This window comes from Pseudoliparis swirei, chromosome 18, assembly GCF_029220125.1.
Source record: "Pseudoliparis swirei isolate HS2019 ecotype Mariana Trench chromosome 18, NWPU_hadal_v1, whole genome shotgun sequence".
Classification (NCBI taxonomy): Eukaryota; Metazoa; Chordata; class Actinopteri; order Perciformes; family Liparidae; genus Pseudoliparis; species Pseudoliparis swirei.
The window spans coordinates 4,649,753-4,676,917 of record NC_079405.1 but is presented as its reverse complement, the minus strand read 5'-3'; the positions used below and the strand labels follow the sequence as shown (position 1 = coordinate 4,676,917).

The following is a 27,165-nucleotide window of genomic DNA, read 5'->3' as shown; positions in this document are numbered from 1 at the left end:
GGAAGAACAAACAGACATGGAAATGCATAATGACATTATGCACATCATGGATTAAGGCAGATCGCCACACAACAATGAGTAGGGTCCACCATCATTGCCCATTTTTTTATGCAGATTCTTTATGTAAATTAGTGTTGAGTCTGCTGTTCAGAAAGTTGACCAGTCAGATGACAAACAGCTGTGGACAAGAGAAACTGTCTGCAAGTCACAATTGGAACACACTGGACAACCAGAGCATCATCCCTCCAGAGAACAACAGACAGAACAGAGAGTCAAAAGTCAAAGATCAATGATTCAAAGAGAGGAATAAGAGAGAGAATAAAAATAAGAATAGAGTGACAACCTCAAGGTTTCACTGAAGAACCAGCCCAACCACAAAGAACATCCCCTCATCTCATCTGCTTCCTCCCTACATGACCCGCTGGTAATATGGGCTCCATAGCGGGGCTCCAAAGAATATCATATACTTCATCAAGAAACAGGGAACAGTGACATCAAGAGGGCCCCAGGGCAGCTGACTTGAAAGTGCGAGAGAAATGCTGATGGGAGAATTTGTTAAGATGGGATACAAATGGCTAATGCTTGCTGTCAGCAGGCAGGCAACCAGATATAAAAAAGAAATGACATCCACATCACAGCACTACACCACGGCATATGGCCACCACAGGAGGATGATGAAAAGAGGAATGAAGAGGATCTTGAAGAAGAGAAAACAGGGTGGCACAGGTGGCACCAGTTGTTGGAGTAGATCAAAAGGAGTGGTGCCAACACATCACAAACAGACAGTGCTGGCACAGACAGAAAAGGCAAACCACAGGTGGGGGGTATGGTGGAGATGCGGATGCTGGATGCCTGGGACAGAGGGGAAAGGACAGTGGGAAGTCATTCAGCAAAAAGATGGACTTGTGACGATCTTGTAAATCAGGTTTGGAGGAGCGGAACCAAGAACCACACCAGAGAGGAGCGGCCCGGCGAGCCCGCTTTGGCCCAGAAATTAGGGAAATTTTACTATTATTTAAAGAAATTTATTATGGTTTACTGTGGTATAGCCTATACACATGGATGGTATAATGGTATGTTTGTTTTTTGTGTTTTTTTTTTCCATTGTAAAACACTGTAATTTAATTTGAATGTAAATAACCCTTAAAAAGGTTTTTGTGTTTTGTTAATTTTTTTATTTTTTTTATTTTTTTTTGTTTTTTTTGTATGCCTTTTTTATTGTATATTTTTTATGATTTGTTTTTTATTTTTTTTTACTCCCGCTGACTTGAGCTAATTTTTTGACTTTAAAAATTAAAAAAAAATTTTTTCTTTATTTGTGTTAATATAATATAAACTGACGGTACGGCTATGCATTTTACATTTTTTTATTTAGTTTTAGTTAGTTTGAATGGATTAATGTAGGGGCAACGCTCTTACTTACGGGTGAAGGAGGTTTTAATTTTATAGTTTTGGTTCATGATTATAAGAGAAGAGAAGAAGAAAAAAAAGTTCACCAGCAGTAAAGTCTCACGCCGATTGATATACGGGGATCCGTTACAGTCATCATATGACATTTATTGCTGCGGGGTTGCAGAGGAGTGATGGTGCACTCTGTAAACAATGTATTATGGATTGCCAAAGAGAATCAGGTTTTCAGACTGTGACTTCAGAGCGGAGGCAGTTTGGCCCCAGGCTCTTCGTTCCAATGGAGTCAAAGTCTTGTTTAAAGGAATCAAAAAACAAACAAAAAGTGAGAAAAAAAACCAATCATATGGAGACTGACCTGATTATTCTTCGGGGGAACACAATAAAGAAAAACAGGCCTACCGCAACTCATAGTTGGGATGTTCTGAGAAAAAAAAGACTCCTTCATTACGATTAATATTTCCTTTAATGGGTCGTGGCTGGATGTGTTTCACTTTCAAGACGTCTGTTTAATTTAAATTCTAAAGCAGATTGCCGGTTTCATTCCATTTATTTGGTGTTTTATTGCCTGGATCCAACTGAAGATGTAGAACATGAGCCCCTAAAATATTGACCCTAATGAGCTCTTATTAACTCCTCGTCTGTATTAAGTGCTGATAAGTGGTTCCCCAATTAGCCCTGCGATACAGCGGCGACACACCCACAGTGTTTCAAAGGCGATCACTGAATGCCGGCTGCAATGTTGGGATGGCCCCATCATGACCCCGAATAGAAAGAAAAGACGACAGACGGGCTTAGAAAGATGAAGGGATGAAAACTGTTGTGCAAAGTGTGGATGACTCAACTCGTAGATAGCGATCAATATTGTTGAACAACTGCCCCTTGTTGGCGAGTCGTGGACTAATTTAGATAGCGTCAATCAGAGAACAATTCGGTTACATTTCGGTCCCCCTTTTATTTATTTTCAATTTCATGTCAAGTTACGATGAAGCTCTCGTAGATCAGGGACGCATCAGATGAACGAATATTGCTTTAATGACCTATTTCTGTAAAAAGCTCAATGGTTTCTGCGCCCACACTGATGTTGCGTCATGGACTATTAATGTTGGATTCCAATGCAATTATTGTGAAGGAAGAGGCCGAGACATATGACATGTCTGGTGCACATGCAGAATGTAAAACGGTTGTCACATGTCATTATGTTATTTTCAAAAAGGCGAAAGATACGTCGCCATATATATATATATCAATATATAAGTCTGTATATGGCGCTACTGCAGTGGTACGCAAATTAAAGCTGAAATATAATTACAGTACCTCTCACACAATTTATTCTCACTGCCAACTCGTAAAATACCACAGCTTGATCCGTGGCCCTGAGCTTCAAACTATTACCCTCTAAGTACCCGTCTAGAATCAGCTGTGGATGTGTGAGGGTCGGCGTGTCGGCGTATGTGTTGTACGAGTACATTCTCTATTTAGGTCGAAGAAAACCAAAACATTTGGTTAGGAAGAGACCGTGGTTGCCGTTAATTTGACTGAAACCACTTACGTGACACAGTAAAGTAAGTAAAGTTTATTTATTTTGCACTTAACACAGACAAAGTGCAGTACAGTAGTCGTTAAAACTATTTGGCAATAACAGGGGCCACACAATTTCAACAGTTATAAGAACTAAGTACAATACACAAGATGGTGCAATAACATAAATAAACCAACAGAGAAGATAAAAAGCAGGTCATAGAATATTCAAGTCAAGATTGACTTTTAGTTTCACACAGGACATGAACAGGGGTCTCCTGAGTGAAAGTCCTGTGTTTGTAGGTGTAAAATAGTATCATACATACTCTTAGCCGACAATGCTCGCCAAACCTTGTATATTCTAATATTCTACCAGCAACCTGTCATTGTTTTGCACCTGGAATATATATATATATAAATATTTCTAAAAATATATATATATAAACAAATATATATACGATATATATATATATACACAAATATATATATATATACTGTGGATATATAAATAAAGTATATTCCTTGTGTTCATTTGAAAGCACTATACAGTAGTGTAAAAGACCAGAGACAACTACTCATATACCGTTTGTCTTGGAACATTGCATTCCATGTATGGACTCATGTGGATGGGTCACAAATAAATAATTTCATTAAAAAGCTGACTACCAATGCATATTTTTTCTTAAATCAGAGTGCTGTCGTGTTCAGCCCACGACATGACTCTGTCGTGCATATGGTGAGGACTATTTTCAGCCGTGGATGAATACACATTTGGCGCTCTGGTGAGTATTTACAGGAGCAGAACGGTGTGTGTGTGTGTGTGTGTGTGTGTGTGTGCGATCACATCAAAATACACTAAAGTGCCCATGTTCATGGTAATGAAGGGGCGTGTCACCCAGTGCAACGGCGTGGCTCAACAGGGGGGCTTTTAATAGTTTTTAGACAAAAATGCAACTCTGTGGCACAAAGGAATCAACCATATCACTCAGACTATGGCATATGAAAAGTTACATGAGTATAGTATAATTTTATCCTCTAAAATATTTGAGTTTCTGAATTTGAAGCGAACAGTATAAATAGTTAGTTGATAAATGTACAAATATATCAATTGTTTCTATGTTTTCCCCCCTTTGGGTATATGTATCTCATCACATTCCATCCAAATAATACAAATGTAGTAAACAAGTACATAAATAACAAAATAAGTAACTGTTGTGTGTCAGTAGCGGTCAGTGCTAATACGCTCCTGGCGTGACAATGACTTGCACATGTCACAAAGAGGCTCTGATCCACTTCTAATCGCTAAGCAACCACCGTCTGGTTTGATCCTTCTGTGACTGTAAGAACGGATTTTTAAAAATCTGGCGGTGAGATTATGAATCGTCAAGACGTGGTCAAAACTGGAAGAGCTACAGTAAGGCTTTAAAAAAAACACAAAAAGCACCGTAGCATAAGCAATAACTTCAAAATTAAAAATCTTCTCCCAGATGGCCGTTGTTATTGGAGTTAGAATGAAACAAGCGTTTTGAAATCCGTATAATCAACTGTTGTCTTTCTTGCTCAAAACGATGTTCAATCGTTTTATACGGTATCCCAAAACACTGTGATTACGTTAAACACTGTTATGTCACCAATTCCCAAATAATAATGAGATAAAATAGATTGAAAAAAGGAAATGTGCCATGCGACACATCTTTTGTGATGCGTGTATAATGAAGTATTAACTATATCCGCGATGCTTATATTTGCCATAAAGATTAAAATAAAACAAGTGTGATGTAACAATTGGAATGTATTGTCATGGGGAGAACATTAGAAATGGAGGGATGGGGGGGGGGGGGAACTCAGATGATTATTTTTTTTCCGTATCATAATTTCTTGAATTACCAAATTAATTAGACACAGAGTATGCTTTTCATAGACACCAGGGGGGGAGGGGGGATCTCTGAGGAGACATTGTTCACGACTAGCTTCACGGGAGCTAAATTGATGACTCCGAAAATGAGATCGTCATGTTTTTATCAAATATAAAATTCAGCACTACAGGCTACCAGTCCCAGCTGTGGAGACACTGGTAAAACTGTCGATGTATAAAGCATGTGTAGTTCTCCGTTTGTTTTTTACCTGTCATTTTGTATGTATTTTATTATATTTTAGTGTTTTGTACTATCTGGACCTTGAGTCTGTCATACAAGTTTGACTGATTGATTAAAATGTCTCCACTATCGTCACGCTCTCCGCCGTTAGCCGAAACAAAAAGCTCTCAGACCGGCACGGTTAGTGATCAGTTCCCCTTTTGTTGCCGTTGGAATTCGTGGATAAAAAGGGGAACTCGTGTCGTCGTTTGCGGACACAAAGTGTGTAATTATCATGCGATGTATAACAGGCTGCTTATTTGCCCCCGGTGGCATTCGCGAAGGGGGGGGAAGGTTTGCTGCTGTGCAGTGATCCATTTCGTCTTATCTCCAATCCCCTCGGGGCACTACATTCGGCGCCGAGCGGCAGGCTAATGGAGCCGGCAGAGGTTCGTGCCACTGCTTAAAGGGCCACGACACTTTTTTTTTTTTTACAGACAAAAGAAAAAAGGTGAGGAAACATATTGGGAGTGAAAAGACCTTCTCTCTAATTGGTCAGTTAGTCAAGGGGAGTCCTTCACGGACGCGGTCTTGATGCGTTCTAGGTACCTTTCAGTATTTTCTCAATCGCATTAACTCGTCTTCTGAAATGGCCTCAACTTCCTTTAAACTTCCAACGCTTCAAATTCAAACTCATTGTCTCAGTAAATTGGCCGATTGCCGATTGGATTCTAATTTCAACTAGAGGTACCTACTCCTTCTGTGGATCATGGAGGTCTGGATCGTGGTCCATGCCTACTACCAACTATTCATACACTCTGTCAGATTCATTGAATAGGTTTATGTAACTGTTCATTCTGGTCACATGACATCTATTCTTCTGTCCATCCTGGCGAGGGATCCTCCTCTGTTGCTCTCAAGGTTTCTTCCCCTTTTTCCCTGTGAACGTTTTTTTGTTGAGAGTTTTTCGTAATCTAATGTGAGGTCAAAGGTCAAGGATTTCGTATGTGTACAGATTATAAAGCCCTTTGAGGCAAATTTGTAATAATGTGATATTGGGCTATATAAAATAAACTGAATTGAAAGTACTGGGAGACGTCAATACAGAACAATACTGCAGTACGCAGAAAAAAAGGATATGCACGTAAACGTATGTACGCAGTAATTGTGTTTGGAAAAAAAAAATCACACTCACCAAAACGAATCAGGAAAAACTGTAACGTAGCACTTGAAATTCTATATTAATTGACGCGTGGGAAGGAGCTCGTTCGTGACTTCCCTCTCAATGAAATTAGATTTGGTCGAGGACGCGGAACTTGAGAAGACAATGACCGCACCAGGAGGTAATTACTTGATTGCAAAATGCATTATTATCCCCCCCGCATGTGGCTCTAGTGGACTTACATGAAGTGCACATCGCTCTTTCACAAAATGTCTCAAACAAGTGAATAGATGGATTAAAAGAAGAACAACAAACGTGTTTATGTACCTGTTGCTGCCCACATACAGTACGTACTGTAACGTATCCCCGTTTATGAATTGGCCTGAAACTTACTGCTGGTGAAATTTCTTTATTTTCTCTCTTTAGGTGAATAAACATGAATTAAAACTCTGAAATAATTATCACCGTAAGAGCATTAACCCCATACGGGTCCATTAAAACTATTAAACTTTAAATAAAATGCGCAACCGCACATTCGTAGCTGTAGCGTCAAGTTTGCATTTTAACATAAAATAAAAGTGCGCTTCCTGTTAACCTATCAAAATAAAAGTCTGATTTAAATATAAAGATGAAGTAGATTAAAACGTCTATAAATTATTTAAACAATAGAATATAAAAGGCATACATCAAAACAAATAAGGCAGATACAAACAGGCATTCGACACAAAACAATAAATCTCTCGAGGTTTACATGAGAGGTTACACATACGTTGATGAATAAATTAAATGTACACAGATTTATGTTGAGACACCTTTGCAATCAAAAACTCATCTGCCGGTTTCTTTTCTTTTTAAACTCGACACAACGGCACGCTAACTAAATAACTCAATGATTATGAACCTAATAGTCGACGAAAGGAAATTCGTAGTCACGACTTAACTGTTTTCTATAGAGAAAAATATATAAAATTCAGTTTAGAAAAAGCCGTCATATTTAAGAGCGTAGGATATAATTGCTTGTCCAAGCTCATGGGCAGTTCCATTGATTACAGCACAGGTGTCAAACACAAGGCCCACGGGCCAAATACAGCCTGCTGCTTCATTTTGTGTGGCCCCTGACAGCTTGAAAGACATGTGATCTCCTTTTCTTAAACAAATTGGAGAAAAATTTCCCGTGCTTTTATTTCGAAGGTTTCAAATTAAATATATTCATGTTGTAATATTAAAGACATTTTCTGACGTACAATATTTCTACACTCCCCTTAACAATAATCAAATGCAAAGAGAGTTTAACAATATGTTTGAGGAGTTTTTAAGTGTTTCCGGCCCTTTAAGAGGGCGGCCATGATGCCGATGTGGCCCACGGTGAAAATGAGTTTGACACCCCTGGTTTCCAGCCATGTCTTTCCGGAGGAATGAGCACAACATTATTTATTTCCCTACACATTGTATTGTGCATGATTACGTATGTGACAAATGAGCTTAATTTGATTAAATTTCAGCGGTGAGTGAAACTGTACTAATACCCTCAGACGTTCTCTCACAATTAAAACACGCGTATCTAATCTGAAACTAATTGGTACGTTCAGAGACGGATAGATGGCGTGCAAAGATAGACAGAATGTGTGCATTAGCCCGCACACATTATTCCATTATGACTTTAAAAAAATAACATTTAATAAAACACAAGCTACACTGTGGGATTAAACTGCAGGACGTTAGACACCCAAAACCCCACAGGAGTGTGCTGTGCATACACACTCGGTTTCTGTACTCACAGATCCCAGTTGCCCAGGCAACCCTGTCTTGGAAGATTTTTAAACTCGGATTTAACGTACGACGCTCCCCTTGTGTCTTGAGAAAAAGAGGATTACTGGCGAGAAGAACGCTTCGCTTTTTTTGTTTTTCCGAGCGTCCGGTGACATATCTTTGCCATAAAAAAATGTGGGGGTAACACGTGGCCAGAAAAAGACAGGAAGCTGCAGTGGCATTGGTTTCCTGTTATATAATGGATATAATGTAATGCACTCCTATATTGCTTGGCTTACTGTGACAGGAGATAAGTCATTTGCATAGCTGGTATATTGTGCTTTGACACTGTCAACAGCTTTAATGGGATTTGTCAAAATCTGGGCCATAAGTAAATCTGGAAAATACTACCAGAGGCGGTGTAAGACTTGGTGTGGGCACCGAGGGTCTCACTTGTATCTCAGAAGGACTTTTTCTCGCCGTAAATTAGACATTTTGGGTTCGGATTTTCCATGCACAACTATTTTCAAATGTCCAAATATTAACACCTTTTAACCCTTGTGTTGCTTTAGGGTCATTTTGACCCAAATCAATATTACACCCTCCCCCCGCCTTAGGATTAATTTGACCCCATTCAATGTTTAATGTCGGTGTTCTTTCGGTAGTCAACAAACAAACATAAAGTGCCTCACACTTAAACTTGGAAAACAATATTAATTCTAATAATTTTCTGGAGGTTTTAATTGCTGGCGTCAAATTGAACCCAAAGGGTAAAATATGTTAGTAAATATAAAGGTAACAGGAGGGTGAAACATTGATTCGGGTCAAAATGACCCTAAGGCAACACAAGGGTTAAAGCAGATAAGGCAGCTGGCCTGAGTCCACACACAGCGGGCAGACACGTCTGTGCTATTAAGATAATGGGAAAAAAACAGCATGCAGCATTCGGATATGAGAACCCCAACAAAGTATATATATAGAAATTACTTCTTCACTCTAAGAGAAACAAATGTAATAGCTACATTTAGAGAGAATGAGCCATTTCAAATTATGGGCAATGTGCGGTTCGTGGTTGAAGGGAAAAGTAGCGACTTCTGGTGCGGGCGAAATGAAGCCCAAAAAAACTGCAGTTCACCAAATGGCCACTTGTGGCAGTTCTAAAAAGTGAGTAAGTCCCCGTAAATCACAATGGGGGATTTTGAAACAAGCCGCATGTTTAAATTCTGACTTAAAAGTTTGGCGTGATGACAGATTGGTGCCATACCCGGTTTCTCGCTGCTGGGTTCGGGGTTCTTTGCCCATTTTTTGGATTCGCCGTCAGTGAGGCTGTATCTGAGCTAAACACATCATGGAGACTACCTCCATGTTCTGTACCATCTGATTCATCTCCCTCTGCAGTACTCCCTGATAGATGCTCAAAGGTCTTGAGCTATTTTAAGCAAAAAACTGACATTTTGACATCATCCTTTTTTTGCGGCTACAGTGTGGCTCGACTAGCATACAAACAAATTGAAAGATTGCAATGGAATCCTGTAGATGCCCTGAACCTCTTCCAATCCATTACTGGGTTTTATACGGTAATTCATAGTGGATTACACACTCAAATAAAATAAAGTGTAAATGCAGGGCACTAAAAAGAGAGTTATTTCTGAATGTACTTTTTAATGGTCGCGTTGTAAAGCTACCTGTTGAACTTGATGCTCTTAATATATAATCTGTGGGGGCAGATGGTTTCATTAACATTTAACAAGCTTCACAAATTATTATGTTGATGATTGAGATTCACAACTCTTTGGTTATTGTCCTTTTTACTCATTATACATTAAATACAATTTATTTTGACTGCTCAAATACCAACACACCCACATGAGAGGGGAGGAAACGCAACGTCACGTATCCTTCAAAGTGAAAGCCCCAGATGACAAGATAACTCTAATTTCTTTCCCTATCACAGCATCTTATCACATATTTACATATTCAGCTATACGGTGTATCTCGTGGACCTCATTGATGGTTTTAAGATATGGTTAGTGGTCTTTTTCAGAAGCAGGCAGAGAGATAATGTTATTACTATTTGTTCAAAGCTTGAAAGCACAGTTTTCGTTATTTGTGCTGCATCTTTAAACATTCATAACCAAGCTGGTGATTTCCATCTGATCATATAACAAGACGCTTAACGTGCACCTATGGAGTTTTTCTGTTGACTTGTGTTATTACCATCCACTAACAAACTATCCACAAGTAAATAAGTAGATAATTAATAGATTAAATGTATAATCATAACAAATAACGGAGGCATTTTCCAAATTCCATTAATTTCTGGCTAGCTCTTGCTCATAATAACCCAGGCAGGGTATTTTGTAGGTTTTCAACATGTCTCTGGGACATTATTTATATTTATTTATTTCACGTTATCTTGTGTGTACCCACAATGCACGTGGAGGGGTAGCAGTGTGTGTGTGTGTGTGTGTGTGTGTGTGTGTGTCTGTGTGTTCAATTCAGCAGAGAGCAGGATTATAAATGTAGGTGAGTTTGAATCCTAATAATGAAATGGGGCCAGTGGTGGACACAGCAGAATGATGAGATGAGCATCCGAAAACCAGCTCGGCCAGCAGACTGGTAAATTAGGGAAGTGTCAGAGAGAGAGGGGGAGAGAGAGAGAGAGAGGGGGAGAGAGAGAGAGAGAGAATCCCGGAAGACTTATGTGTGGAGGATGGAGCTGCTCCGTAATGGGCATGGTGAGGGAAGGGAAGGAGCGCTGCACTCAACAGGCGAGCTCTCGGACACCTCTTGCTCCGCCGCCGTCAGCGTGGTTTACCTGGGAGAGGTCCCGCGCGTGCATGCTCATTAATATGAGATATTAAAACCGGGCACGGCGATGAGAGGAGCTCGTGTGTGAGGAGTCGTTTTGAGGAGTGCTGTGCCGCCGCCCATCAAATGATCCATCATTGCTATTTGGTGCTCTATTAAAGCGTAATAGACAGTTTGATGGCATTACCTATCCATAGTGTTCAAAGCAGGGCCTTGTCAGTTTTCACTACCTTCATGTGGCCTGTAATACAAAACCATTGACACTTGAAGAGGCTTGAATTTATTTGCTCTAAAAGCATTAGCTGCAGGTTATATAACGTCCATTAAGTCGGTTCTCTCTGCACGCCGCTCTTCATAAACTTGAATACGATTGTAAATATGCTCTATATATACAGCCAGTTGGTGATTTGTTGTTGACATTGCACAAGTGTTGATCTCTGAAGGATTTCTGGCAAATTAATACAATGTTAATGCAACTCAAAGACGAACATATGTCCTTATTTCACATTCCACACAGTGGGAACCTCTGACAGGGCTCACATCTGTGAAACTGATGGCTGCATGCAGATGGAGAGTTTGTTTTCTCTTTGTTTCTCTTGCAGATTACCATCTAATTGGCATTCTGTATTTGCAGAATTTTTATTGCCTTTTCAAAATAGACTACAGCTGTTTCAAGGGAGGCTTCAACCACAGGTGCTTTTCCTGCACATGTTTGGTTTTTTTTCCGTCTCAAATTCTATTCGACGGTTTCTCGTTGGCTTTTTTTTTTTTTTGTGGTCATTTTTTGACACGTTACAAACGGACTATTATATGGTCTCGCCGTGATGTCAATGTGCGCAGCGTTGGCCTCAGGTGGCCGGTCGGAGGTGGGAAGGCGGAGGCGGAGCGAGATGGGAGAATCATCATAGTTTCATAAATGGTGTTATTGTCACGTTTGAAAAATAACCCCAAATGAACACTGAGACACAAACACATTCACTCTCTACTCTACAGCTGTTGTCACGGTAATTTACTTATTTTTTCGGGGGTAATTTCCCCCCCAAATCTAGAGGCATTTAAAGGAATTTGGGGGCACTTTTTGAAACTTGTGAAATAACATTTAACCTTTTGTTCAAAAATAATAAATATACTTGTGTAGTCTTACAGTATATCAGCAATTGTCATAAAAATGGCAATAATAAGACTATTAGGCAATAATAAGACTAATAATAAGGCAATAATCAGGCAGTAGGCCACAGGTTAAAAGTGTTTTCTGAAAACATAAATCAGACAATCACATTCAATTGTTTTCTTATTTATTTGTGGTTATTCATTGTTATTACAATTTTTAAACATCTATTAACAATTCTAACTTATTTCTTTGTTTTTTATAATTCAAAATTCTATTTTTTCTTTGTGGTGTACCTATCTAGAACAGGAGATACAGATAAGACACACATAAAAAAGGACAAAAACTAAATGCTATTAAATTATCGAAATTATGGGGGCATTTTTGCCCCTCTTTGTGATATCAGGGGCAACATTATTTTTCTTCGGGGCAGTTTTGCCCTTTGCCCTCGTGTATTACCGACTCTGTCTGTAGTCGTTTGTACGTTCACTAAAAAAAGAATACAAAAGGCGTTAATATAACAGAAGCCATCGTGTCGCGCATCTCAAATCCATCATTTGTATCTCTCTGGTTTTTACAATGCTTTGAGAGTGGAGGCGTGAAAGCTTCCCTCACAGGATGTTTATCTTAAGTGCAGCCAACGTCCTAATTCTCACTGCAGTCAGGATGTGTTGCGCATTAAAATATCCTCAAACAGATTAAATGCGTCAGGACGGCACAAACGAGCTGAAACATTCAGTGGAGGCGGCCTCCCGTCTCATCGGGCCGAGGGCTTCGATTGGACGAGAGGACTCCCCAGGTGAGTATCGACCCCGGTTCCACTTAAACACGAGGTAAAAGGAGAAGTCAACATTATTTAGTCAAATAAAAGGCAGAGATTAAAGAAGCGTTGGCAGCCTAGTGAGGGTAATTGATTTATAATACATCAACGGTTGTGCTGAGCTGTGGCCACTAGGGACACGGAGGATCCCGTCGATGCTCCACTCATTATGGGGCAGCTCGCTTCTCACGGCGGTTTACGGAGATCTGATAGAAACACGAGAGCACCCCCCCCCCCTTGATTAAATGAATAGTCTAAGCAATTAAAGTGATCTATGTCACTGAGGTGAACGTGTGTAAAGTGCCATAAATCTCTTCTTTTTTTTGTTTGTTTTTAGTCCGACCTTGAAAAAGGTCAACGTTTGCAAAGATGAGTCCAGAGACGGCGTTTTATTTAAGAAAAATAGAAAAAAGCGAGGGAATCGGAAGCTGCTCTCGCCTTAACGAACAGCGCTGTAGCGCAGAGTGGAGGGAGAAACCACGGTGTGTGTGTGCGTCCACAATTATCTAGATATCAATCAAGATTAAAAAATGTTCGTGGCCCAGTTGATCGGGATGGGCTCAAACGTGTGGCGTTGACATTGTTCATAATTTCCCCTTATTGTTGATAGAGGATTGTGGTGCGATCAGGTGACTATACAGGACAACAGAGTGAGTTGTATTAATTATTTTGTCTTTTCGCCAGGGTCTAATTTAAGGGTCTAAAGTTGAGTGTTCACAATTATCTTATTATCAATTAAGTATGAAGACAAATCACTCATAAAAATTGGATTAAAATTGGTCTAAAGTTGCTAGTAGGCGGTATAAAGCTATTTTGCGGTTGGCCAATAGAAGGTAACGTATATCTATATACATATATACATGTTCTAAAACCTATTGATTTAGTAAGTGATTGGCGTATCAGAAGTCGGGTGTGATATCCAGCCAATCCATCCACGAGGATTGTAACCAATAAGATGTTGAGATGCAATGGTGACTGGTCCCGCCCACTTACTGTCAAAAAGAAAAACTAAGTTTCGCGAGCGAGCAGGTTACACATTCGCAAGTATTGACTAAATACTGTCAACACGCTATTGTGTTCAAACGTATGGCGTTGAAATTGTTCATAATTTTAACTTTTTGTTGACGGAGGATTCTGGTTTTTATGGTGCGTTGGGTTGATAATACTGCAGATAAAAGTTAGCAATAAGGCGCTAACAGAATACTATACAGGACAACAGAGTGAGTTGTATAGATGATTTATTTTTTAATTCCCTAAAGCTTCGTAGTAAACAAATATCATTTTGTTTGTGTCGATAAGATAGAACATTTTATGCTAGATGTGGCAAAAAACAATTACAAGTATATAAGAAATAGTGTTTGCATTCTTGCAAAATAGAATAGAAACTAAATTAACTCAAATGTAATATATAACAGCAAACATATAAGGTGTATAATATGAAACATGATGTGAAAAACAAACATTTCCAAATGCTGAAAAACTAATATTGCCTCTGATATAAAAAGTATTCATTTGTGTAATGATCTCATTGCACTTCCAATGTTGGAAGATGCAGAAGAGACATAGACAAAGAATGGTTAGAAATGCTGGATCCTACATGTTCAACACAATTCAATAAATAACGGGATTGTTTTCCGAACCTTAGAAAAAGAAAAAACAAAACGCAAACAAAGATATTCAACTGTTTTCAGGCTGAACGGCACTCGGCATGATAAGCTGAGTGCGTGTGTAAAGTCGTTGAGAGCTCCTCTGAGTCGTATCCATTGCTCTGGAATTCACGCAGACTCATTTTAAGCATATTCTCATCGGCAAAGCCACCCTTGTCTTTGATTACATCATCGGCACCACGAGCAACAGAAAAATGGAGTGATAACGCGCGTCGCGGCGTGCCGCCTGTCGGCTCGGTTGATGACATCCGAGGCTCTGCGGTGCGTCTGTGCCGTCGTCGCATGAATCCAATCTTCCCCCAGCGACTTCACAAATACGAGTAAAACTTGGTGTCGACGGCTTTCAGGAAGCAAATCTGCTTTAGCGCTCCAGAATTGTTGCGACAAAAATAAAATACGGTCAGACAAGTGTGTGACAGCGAGGACCGGCTTTCTAGTCATGTGATTGGTTGAAAATGAGGGCGACATCTGATTGGCTACGGATAGGTCCATGTTGGAGAAAAAAAACGCATTTGCGAATGGAGCCACGGCGGGGGAGTCTCAAAAAAACAACAAATGTGTAGCGATCCACAAACAAACTAATCGTAATTTATTTATGTGTGCATTGCCATGTATTTGTGAATCGTTCTGCGTGCAATTTAGTTGTAAATCCTTCCGTGTGTATTTGTAAATCGAATATATTTGTGAATTGTTCTGTGTGCGCATTTGTGAATCTTTGTGCTTGCATTCGTGAATCTCTTCGTGAGTCGCATTTGCAATAGTTGAGACTGGCCTGACCCCATAGATTTTCCAGTTCCCGTGCTTTTCCGTGTCTCCCTCGAAGCAAAATTAATGTATCTTCGGCAAATTATATTTTGTTTTTTCCCAATCCTGACTTTCAAACAAACTTTAAACCATGCGCGCTTCATAAGGTCCAAATAACCGCCGTCTAAGGGCTCCGTGTGTGTCGACGCCACCTCATTATTGGGAAGCACTTAGGCAGCGTCGTACGCCAACTGGGATTTTAACGGCAGTTGAGTCGCCAGCTGTGAACTATTAGGACGCGATGGTGATGACCGGCGGATTGATATATGAAAAATTCCCCGAGCGACGCCTCCCATACAGCTGGCCTGAGATAATAGGCTCAACAATCGCAGCCTGTGAACCGGTGCTACCGCGATTGGCGGCGTTGACCTCCTCGAGATCCCCCGGAGACACCGTCGACTGCTTAAATGACGTCGAAAAAGTATAGACAGGTTTTTTTTTTACTCACCCTGTACCAAACAATCTCTCGTAGCCTTCCATCGGTTTTGAAGTTACACTTGAGGGTAACGGTTTCTCCCACGACAATGGGGGGCAGGGGCTCTATGGTGACTGTCAAATATCCTGTAGTGGGGAGAAACAGAGGGAAAGAGTTTTATTATTACAGTTACTTTCATTTGATAAGCGATACGATACATTACATCATCACTCTCCGTGTAGAGTCGTGCATAACTAACTTGATAGGTTACAGTGAACACTTTGTAAAAAGGTCCTTTTTGTGCTTCTCAAGACCTTCTGCAAGGTAAACCATATGGATTTCCACAATCATCTGGGTTTGAATCATATTTAGGAGCGTGTCAAAAGAGAGCCATTACAAGACCATTCAAATAATACTTTGAAAAGCGTGCATACTAATCCAGATTAATACCAGCCTTTAGAAAAATGACATTTGTTGTTTTTACAGTCATATACAGTAAAAACACTTTGTTTGAAACCGGTCTTAGACATGGTGGACCCCTTAGGGATGGACTGGCCGTGCCAGATTAAAAACACTGGTACCGATGCAGACTTGATAGAACCAAGATGAACTCATGTCAGACTGGTGATGAATAAAAAACACTTTACTTGAACAAGAGGCGTGTTTTTATTTTCAGAATATGAATCCTTTTTTCCCTCTAAAAGCTCAACATTTGACTGACTGTCTGCCTTCTCTTTTGGAATAACACCACGATTCATCTTTGCGCCATTACACAGTACACACCGTCCCACATGGGGGTTGAGTATCTTGGTAAAAAGCACTTCGGTTAGAGTTTCTTTGTGGGCTAAGAGCGTTCATGTTTCATAACGGGTTCATCGTGTTTTTTGGGATACAAACAAAACAAACCAACCAGAGTTAGAGTGCAAACCATTTATCTTATCTACCTTGAACACATCACGCTGCTCTGACAGATTTGACTTCAACAACCAAATAAAACAAGTTTTATACGTTCTGGTTTGTCCAATTCGAAGAAAATCTATTTTTCTTGAAACGAACAACTGTGTGAAATCTGCGCAACTGTTTGTAAAACATTAATTCCATCAAATTGTGCTGTTCTTAGCGTGTCACAAGTTTATTCATCCGATGTCGTTTTGGCCTTGAATGCAGCACGCACAATCGATGCACGTCTGGGAGTGCAGCGTCCGCTGTGAAGAACGTGTCTTTCATTGTCGGTGAAGTGAAAGAACATAGTGAAACGAAAATAATGTTTTCACAATATATAATGTGGGGAATGCTGCCATTGATTTGCCATCATTTGTTTAGACAATCAGAGAATTAACTGTTTAACAAGTGCAATGCAGTACACTACCTTAGGGGGACTCGATGTATTGCCAAACATGCTAATATTTCTATCTATCTTCAAAATATATCTATTTTAAATTCAAGTGAGAAGGACACTTCTATATGAGTGAGCCAGCGATGCTGCGTGGGCGCGACTTCCACTGGCAGACAACCCCCCGCCCAACGTAATAGCCCATTCAGCACATTCAGTATTTTAATGAGGGCATCGGATGTTGTAAAACAGATGAATATCGCTGTAAAAAATATATATATATATTTAAAGCAGGGTAAAAAAAAAGGACCTCGTGACCAATAATTTTGTTGGTAAAAAAGAAAATAAACCACCACGAGGGCACCAGTGTCTCCATGCAAATGAAGAAAATGACCAATGGAACCAAAGAGTGCGGCTCACCACACAGGCTGAACACCTTTAATATGCTAGAGCACCTGGTTCTCAACCTTTTTTCAGTGATGTACCTCGTTTGAAATTTTTTGGGTTGAAAAATATGCATTTTGGGTTGAAAAAAAGATGTGACATTAGTCTCTGATTTTATAGAGAATATATACAATTCAGTTTATGAACTTAGACTTTTTGTAAATTACATTTAAAGGATTTTTTTATCGGATGCTCATTTTAAATATATATATGTATATATATTTTTAATTCCCGTACCCACTGGAGTGCCTTCAACTACCCCCATTTGAGAACCACTGTGCTAGAGGAGGCACCGCTCTCAATCACCATCATGTAACCAGTGCTGAGCATTATCCATGTTACTTTAATTTGATGATACGATACATCATCACTGTCCGCGTGGAGTCGTGCATAACTAACCACTTGATAGGTTACAGTGAACACTTTGTAAAAAGGTCCTTTTTGGGCTTCTCAAGACCTTCTGCAAGGTAAACCGTATAGATTTCCACAATCATCTGGGTTTGAATCATATTTAGGAGTGTCTCAAAAGAGCCATTACAAGACCATTCAAATAATACTTTGAAAAGCGTGCATACAAATCCATATTAATACCAGCATTATATGATTCCTGGTTAACCCTTAGAGAAATGACATTTGTTGGTTTAACTTCCGCTAAAATCACCATGATACATCCGTGGTTCTCCACTGTGCCTCCATCCATAACATAATTGTGGAATAATGGTAGAGATATTGCTCTCATAGAAAGATCATTAGTTGTAATTCATGAAGCGTGGGCATCCACTGCAGAGGCCGGGATATCCTCATCGGTTCTCTTTTCATCTCTTTAATAGCATGTAATATATATATATATATGTGTATATATATACTGTATATGTGTTTATATATATATATACACATATATATATATATATACATGTATATATATTATTATGTGTTGGAAAATTTAATATTTTTTGAATTTCATTAGTTTGATTTCAATTGTATTATGTTTGTATTTAAGTGTCATTGAGTTGAGATATATCATTTATTTGTTTGCAAGGCATTGGTGATATATGTACTGTATATAGTTAAAGTGGCAATCTTGAAGATTTACATTAAAACCTGAAGCTCACGTATCAACAACACAATCTTAAGGATCGTCTGTAAGTACAAGAATCTGTGTTGTCTTTCTTACCTCGTGCACGATTTGGTGAATAATGGTGAATAAAAAGTTGCCGATAGAAAAGAAAAAAACTTTGAGGACGCAACACAGCTGTAGATTTGTGTGGCACGGCGCCTTACGAGACGAGCAGAGGGGACAAATCAGCACCGAACACAACGAGAAAGTCATTACGCTGCAGAAAGTCCATGTCACTCGCCTTTAATACAGATAGATTTCGGGGGTATCTGGCTTCGTGGACTTGGATCAGAATATCTCTCGTATCAGCGCACCTAGATATGCCTATTAAAGAATCTTAATTTTATCAGCAAGCTGAAGAGATCTTCTCTCTGGAGTCAAATTGAATGAATAAACCTCTCCCAGCGACTGCATGTCATTAACGCAGAGCTGATGCTCTTAGAGCAAATCCAAACCACTTGCGACGAAACCCACAAGAGGAGAAGCAGCGTGGCCTTGTAAATGCCGTTGTGTGAGTTTTTCCTCAGAGGTGAAAGGAAAACCATTTTACAAGTGCCCCCCCAAAAAAAGAAAGAAAGTCAACTGCCTCTGCGGAATATGGGGTTAACAAGACCAACGTGTCTGGTGAAGGTCCAATTCAGTTACTGTATGGGTAGTGAACTAGTCATTCAAGATGTGCTGTCCACTCTATGCATAGAGTGTGTAACTCACGTGGCACGTAATTACTTGGTGGTCTTGTTGTGTGGTTGGCGGGTATTAATTGTGAACTATTCATTGACTGTGTGGCACAGAGGGATATATAGCACGGCCAATGACAAGAGAAAAGCTCCGGAGCGTGCAGGGAGGGATGAGGAATTTATTTTAAAAGAGCAAATTACATGGGTTATGCACTCGTGCCGGGGGAAGTTCACATTTCAAATAATCCCCTCTACGAGAAACTGGAGCGGCCGCAGGCGGCACATATGAGGACACAAGACCACGACTGCCTCACAATTCCATATCCATTTTGACTGTCAGAAATATGATTTATGTTATTATTTATTATGCTTGTTTACATATTATTATTTGCACAACTTGTTTCTTGGATATGGATTCTGTTTGTATTTAAACTTAAAAGGAAAAAGTGTTACGTCCTATGTGCAGCGGGAGAAGTTTTGTACTCCGCTAAAAGTGGTAAAGGAGTTTTAAGTGACGACAAAGTGTTGGTTTCTCAAAGATTATTGTTTTCTAAGTGGAGCATTTCCCTCTCGGTTATGTGCAGCTAGGTAACGTTCTTTATGTTCATGTTTTGTCGCGCATATTCACTCGCAAAGTTTTTTGTGTAATGTAAACGCCAATCTACGTTACATTTCATTAGCTAACGCATTTATCCAAAGCCTTAGCTATGTTGTTACATGTTACATTCATACACCTTAGACACAGATACAGGGAGCAATTCTGGGTCAAGGACACCTCGACTAGGGCGGGGATTGAACCGCCAACCCACTGATTGAAAGACGAACCTACCAACCACTGACCCACAGTCGCCCATACTGTGAATTATTTATACGGTTCGATGGTGGATTTACGACGGCGGTAAATCCATCGGTAACCGAAGAACTAAGGGGTCACGTATTTCCTGGAGGGAGTGATATCCAATCGAACGCCAAGCCAATTACTTCATAAATTAAGCAAACTGTAGATGTTGAAAGCGTTCCAACAAGCAATATATCTCTTGTTGAAAGTAACAGGCTAATGTGGGACATGTTGGCGCAGCAGAAAAAGAAAGAGCTGATTTAATTCAACTCTGAGCGTAAAAAATCAACGCTCTGCAAGTGTTTACGTATGTCATCGCCCAATCGGAGATAATTCCAACACTTGCGATCGTTTATAGACAGCTGGGCCCAGAGGAGTGTCAGCTCCGAGTGGACACACAGTGTCTCCAATTAGCCCGTGTCAACTCAAAATCCAGAAGAATTTGCATTTAATCTCTCGGCTCTCACAAACAATATGGCACGCGGTTTATTCGTTTTCTCAAACAACAGCGACGCCGGCCTTAATTAAATATGAATCGCATTGCAAAATCCCTCCCTGTTGATTACACGTTGCTTTGATTCCGACATATTTAGATCATTTTAGCAAAAATAAAGAAAATCATTTATTTTGCTTTTTAATGTGGCAATCTGCAGTGAAACAAACCCATAAAACAACATATTTAACTTCGTCAAAACGGCTTTAAATTGACCATTTACCGACTGGTTAAAAAGCCTGAAACTTCCCTTTGCCGCTTTTTAATGGCACTTCAATGTTTTAATAAAAAAATCTTCTGATTACTTCTGCTTGAAATCGCTGAAAAGAGCAATCTATAAAGCAGTGTTTTTTCTTATTTATTGTTGACACTTGAGGAAATATCACTTCAGTGTCAGGCTGCATTTATATATACCCAGTAAGCTCTCACAAGTTATGTCTGGCTCCGTGAACAACTCTCTCGGTTTAGCCGAGCTTAAATCCAACAGACACTGAGACTTGCATTCTGTTTTCATGCTAACGCTGCACAATATCGATCTTCCCTCCGGTGTGAGCCCGACATCCGAGAGGAAACACCAGGTGTATTTACACGGCACTCGCAGCCACATTACCCAGAAGCCTCTTCTGACTCTCTGAAAGCGAACACTCCCGACGCACAGCGGGTGACTCTGGCGTCGCGGGTGCAACCAACAGCTTGTGTCACAAATAGCTCCCAATTACTGAAGGGGAGAGATTAGAATAAATTTTAAAAAAGTGCAACTTCCTTGATCAAAAGAAAATGTGAAAAAAATGTTCAGCCTCCTCAGAGAAAACCAATTGATTTAAAAAAGGGCATAATTTATCATCATGGAACGTGAGGATATAACACGGTTCCCGCATCATAAATTAATCTAGCTAGTCTTTCTAAAAACAAAAAAATCCATTTGGCCATGAAGCTGCATACTTACACGTCGCCGTGTGAGCACATACGCAAGTGCACAGTGGCCACAGAGTGCACGGCATTTAATTGGCTGGTATTAGCTGGTAGCGGAGGCAGACAGGGCCTCTGGCTTGTCTTAATCCATCAGAGGAGCTGCCGTTGGAACAACATCTAATGAGGGCTGCAAACTATGCTTTCTCCCATTAATAACCGCAATTTGCCACGACGACGCTATGAGAAAACAAAACACGGCCCATGATGGACCGGCCCCCGAAAAAAAGTGCCTGTTATTGTGCTCGGTGATTTATGGCCGTGGCCTACCTTTTGCTTAGATGTCAGTGTGACCGAATGTATGAGGGAAAAAATGGATTGCAGCGTTGTTTCTTAGCTCTCTTCCTCAACTGTGTGAACTAACAGCTGACGTCATCCCCAGGACATTTCCTTCCGGTCACACCCCTGCACATCACTTAATTCTTCATTTAAATACACGTAACTCTTCACCTTGAATACACTTGTCACTTTAAACTGATTTACACTTGTTACATTTCTAAAACCTGCCAGTCTGTGCACCTTACCTTATACTTATGTTGATATTTTTTCATTATCGCACTGTGTCGATTGCTGATTGTTACCTTCGCATTGAAAATGCGGAAGGTTATGTTTCGATCGCCGTGTATTTATTTATCTATTTATTTGCATGCGTGTTATTCGCATAACAAAAAAAGTTTTAAACCGAATCGCATGAAATTTGGTGGGATGATTGGTTATTATCCGGGGACCATTTGATTAGATTTTGAGATCGATCAGGTCAAAGGTCAAGGTCATGAAAAGGTCAACATCTTCTTGAATCGCATGAAATTTAGTGGGATGATTGGTTATTATCCGGGGACCATTTGATTCGATGTTGGGATCAATCGGGCCAAAGGTCAAGGTCATGGATAGGTAAAAATCTTCTTTTTACCATAGCACGGTCAATTTTTATCCAATTGGCATGCAACTAATGCCAAAATGTTCATAATTCAATGCCCAATCTTGTGATATGCGAAGGTATGCGCTCTACCGAGTGCCCATTCTAGTTATTTATGTCATTGTTTATTGTCGCACCACCCGCCATGACACATTCCTTGTGTGTGGAAATATACATGGCAATAAAAATGTTCTGATTCTGATGTAGCATGGACATGGGATGAATATGGAACCTCATCTTTAATTGTTTTTGTTATAACTCGAGACGTATACTGTATTTGTGTCTTTTCAGCCAGACGAATACTTTCGGCAGCGTTGTGCACAACACGTACCGGTAAAATATCGTACTGTTTTGGGAAAATGGAGCTACGGTGATCGAGAGTTTGAGAGTGATTTAGTTTTGCGGGAAAATACAGAGCAGACCAGCCTGCTGTCGTAAAGTCAATGGCATCATTCCACACTGGGGGTTAGGGGAAGCAGATACAAGGTCTCTGGGTCTTGATCAAGAGAAGGAGCGGACCCTTCCGGGCGACGGAGAGAGGACTTCTTCTTTGAAGTTCTCGTACAAATCAGACTCAGCACTTTTGTTTGTTTGACCAAGGGGCTTCTGGGGGGGAAACCTAATGTTGTATAATGAAGGCTGTGACTGTTACTCGGTTGAATCCCGTGTCACAGGGTTCCCTGAGAAGCCGTGTCAGAACTTTCCTCCTTGCTAGGAATGAAACCAATACGCCATTAAGTCAGAGACTTTGTGGCAGCGGGGTGTGTTTAGCCTCGGCTGCAGAGTGGGTGGAGCGGGGGTGTGGTTCAAGAAACAGCGTCTAATTGGCCTCAGCTGGTGGCTAATTGTTAATCAATACCAGCTGGGGCCAATCTATGTGTGTGTCTGTCTCCATAAAGGAGCAGTAGGGACTGAGGGGCGAGAGTGTGGAGAGCAGAGGCACATTATGTGTCTTAATAAAAGCTATTACCAAATGTCCGCCGTGTATGCTCATCCTTGATGCTTGACAGCCACACACCTGGTACAGACTTTATTCCTCCTTTCCAGATTGACAGAGAAAATAATCTTCCACTGCAAACATCTGTACATGGAATGCGCCTATAGTACAACATTTTGTTCACTTAAAGTCCAGCAATGCGGTAATCAATAATATTCAGCTAATACCTGCACTGCTGAAGCCGGGTGACTGATTTGAAGGCAGCAGTGAGCGAGTGGTGAGCTCTTAAACGGACGGGAGGATAAAGCCGACCATATTAATGTTTTTTTATGTTCCGGCAGCAATAACCTCTGCATTTGTAATCTTTGCATTTACCCCTGAAACACGGTAAAGTCTCGAGCCTAAGGCAAAGGGGTATAGAGTATGAAATTGTACAAATTATATATCTTTTTCAAATCATTCTTAATACCAAAATATTCACGAAGTGAGTAACTTAAAGCTCTGCACAGGTGTCAAACACAAGGCCCCGCGGGCTGCATCCGGCCCGCTAAGTCATTTCATGTTGCCGGCACCGACTTGAAAAAACGTTTATTTTAAAAAAAATCTGCTTTTATTTTGAAGGTCATTTTATCTGCAGCGGAGTGCCGTCTGTTCACTCCTTCACGCTGAGTTCACACCAAAAGAGAAGCGAGCTTTCGCGTTTCTTTACTCGCGTGAGTTTATTTGCCGGACTATTTGTGATCAGTTGCTTCACTCTGGCTAGAAGCGCTGGAGAGGAGGCGTGGCTTATCGCCATGGAAACAGTTAGTTACCTCCATCTACCATGGAAGATATAAGCAGTAGTTCTGCTTTGTACATGTTGTGGAAGTCCCTCAAACATCGGACTATCTTTTTATTTCATGTTTGTGCATGAAAGCACTATTGAGTAGTTTTTTTGGAAAGTCTGGAGTTACTGAATATCTATGTATGCTGTATATTACCTTGTGTCCTTAAGATGCACTTTTTGCTTTATACTTGACTGTGAAAAGGAATATTCCTAACTAGTTTTTTTTATGGATACTGTGATATTCTTTACTATCCCAGGTTCAAAATGCACCATCATTGAATCAATTAGATTTTGTTGTCCTCGATTCCCACAATGCATGTTGATTGTGACCCGGGAAATTATAGCAGCGTTTCCTTATCGGCATTTAATCAAAGTGGTTTTCTAACATGTGATTATGTTGAAAAAGATCGATAAAATGTCCAGGAAGAGAGAAATTGATAAAGAGCGAAGGCAATTTAATGAAAGATGGGAAACCGAATATATGCTTGTGCTCCATAGAGAAAAACAGGTATGTCTTCTATGTCATGATGTAGTGTCGGGATGAATGAATATAATTTACGTCGGCATTTTGACACCAAACATGGAGCGAAGTATCCCCAATTTAGCCACCAAAAAAAACATAAAACCTTTCAAGAACTAAAAGGCAGACTGCAATCACAGCAGAATTTATTCACGAAAGCAACAGCCAAAAATGATGCAGCTGTTCAAGCTAGCTTCATTGTGGCTGAAGAAATCTATTAATCTATCTAAACTATTTTAGGGTGTAGTTACAATTATACAGTGTATTACAGTTACAACCGGCCCTTTGAGGGCAACCATAATGCTGATTTGGCCCACAGTGAAAACAAGTTTGACACCCCTGATAGAAGTACTTCTACTGCCTCCTCTTTGAATTTCTTAAAACGTGAATAGAAGTTAATAAGGATAATTGGAGCCAAAAGGTCACTTTTGAAAATCTTGATGTATATATTTGATTAAATGGTTAAAGAAAGTCAGGAACATTGAGGTTTCTCCGCCGACCGTGGCATGATGTTATTTTTTTATATACGCTGCATTTCAAAACCATGCACCTGACATACAGCCGGTGTCCATGCAACACATCAGAAGCGCATGCTTTCTCATGCATTTCTTCAGAAATGACAATTGTGGCAGCTGTAAATACCAAACGCATGACGGAAGTCAACTACCAGCCACTACCAGCCGATTGAAAAGATGAAACGCGTCCGAACGTCTGTACTTTGATGTGCTATTGTTAAAAAGAAGAATAAATCACTGTCGCTTTTTCAACTTCGGCCGTATATATTATTAATTTTCTTCCATTTTTACCTATATTTCTTTTGCCGTAAAGCTGCATCTACCTGCATTGCCGCATCCTCGCATATCACAAATATCATGTTGTCGTAAACAAAACTGATGGCATCGACTACCAGTGCAGGGTTGTAAAGAAATTGACATTTCCTTGTAATTTAAATTGGATTATTTCCGGTAACAGGAATAAAATCCATCAATAAATGACTGTCATGCTGACTTTAAAATACTCTAATTAGATTAAAGGAGTTAAAAAAATAAAAAATAATAATAAGTAATCATCTATGACAGGAGATCATGTGTCTGTTCGTCCATCTGTCTATCCACACATAATCAGAGATAGAGAGAGAGAATATTAAACATTATGTAAATATCTTAACCAAACCAGAGTCAGTGATTGTTTGAACAGCGAAAACACCAACCAAGAGGGTTTTATTAGATTTGTTGTCAAGTTTGAATGCACTAAAGGACACGGACGACAACAGATTCCTACGGTGCGTTTGGCTAACAGAGCTAACTGGGCTAGCAGGGCTAACTGGTCTAACATAACTAACGGGGACTAACAGAGCTAACGGGGACTAGCAGAGATAATGGGGACTAGCAGAGCTAACGGGCACTGACAGAGCTAACAGGGACTAACAGGGACTAACAGAGCTAACGGGGACTAGCAGAGATAATGGGGACTAGCAGAGCTAACGGGGACTGACAGAGATAATGGGGACTAGCAGAGCTAACGGGGACTAGCCGAGATAACGGGGACTGACAGAGCTAACGGGCATTAACAGCTAACGGGGACTGACAGAGCTAACGGGGACTGACAGAGCTTACGGGGACTAGGAGAGATAATGGGGCTAACAGAGCTAACGGGCACTAACAGCTAACGGGGACTAAGAGAGATAATGCGGCTAATAGAGCTAACAGGGCTAATAGAGCTAACGAGGCCAGCAAAGCTAATGGGACTAACAGAGCTAATAGGCTAATGGGTAAACAAGTAAACACACAGCTTGACTGAAGGTTTCTGGTTCAGCGGAAGCATTAAACCAACCATTAAGTCAACATCAGCTGGAGTTCAGCTGCACAGAGACGGCTGCATGGAATACAATGAGTGTATCTGTACACCCCGTGGTTTGTATTGATTTAATACAATAGTGGTTATTGGATACACACAAAATCTGACCTCCACTGAGTGCACTTTCCTAGTTATCGCTGTATAATGTTGACGTTGTAATGTAACAGGCGTGCGGCGTCTCTGTGGATGAATGAACGGCGCACGTTCGACAAAAGTCAACATCTCAGGGTTGTGATTTGTGACCGTACATGCAAACTGAGTTCGGGAAGCGTTGAGTCGAGAGGGAGAATGCGGATGACTCTCCTCGTTGATTTATTCCATCCTAGAACACACTCGGCGCCGGTGGGGAAGGTCTTCTTTTGTCAAGAGGAGAGCTGCAGGAGCTGCTGCGGTTTTTCAATCAGAGTGATTTACTGTTTAATGACATGCTTCAGCTTCAACAGTGTCAGCGCCCGTCGCTTGTAATCCGCCGGCATCCCACCGGGCCCGTACGGCTGTCGTGGATAGCAATCACAAGGGACTATATCAGTGGGTGCTCACTACGAAGGGGCCTTAGGCATGTGGAATTATCATGTCATTGGGGAAAAAGAGCTGAAGCCGGGGACTAAATGCGAGTTAGTCAGATGCAGCGGGCGTGCACGTCAATGTCGCAGTCAGTTGGCCAACGAGAAAGCGATGAATCTCCACTCTTCCGTTCCT

General features: G+C 40.4%; 1 protein-coding gene across 1 annotated transcript in view; it reads right to left on the bottom strand.

Annotated features, from left to right (window-relative positions):
• Positions 1–27,165, bottom strand: part of igsf21a (immunoglobin superfamily, member 21a) — a 202,355-nt gene that overhangs the window by 117,289 nt on the left and 57,901 nt on the right. The window contains exon 2 of the mRNA XM_056436905.1: positions 15,573–15,685. Coding sequence (XP_056292880.1) covers positions 15,573–15,685 — 113 coding nt within the window. The remainder of the gene's footprint in view (positions 1–15,572; positions 15,686–27,165) is intronic.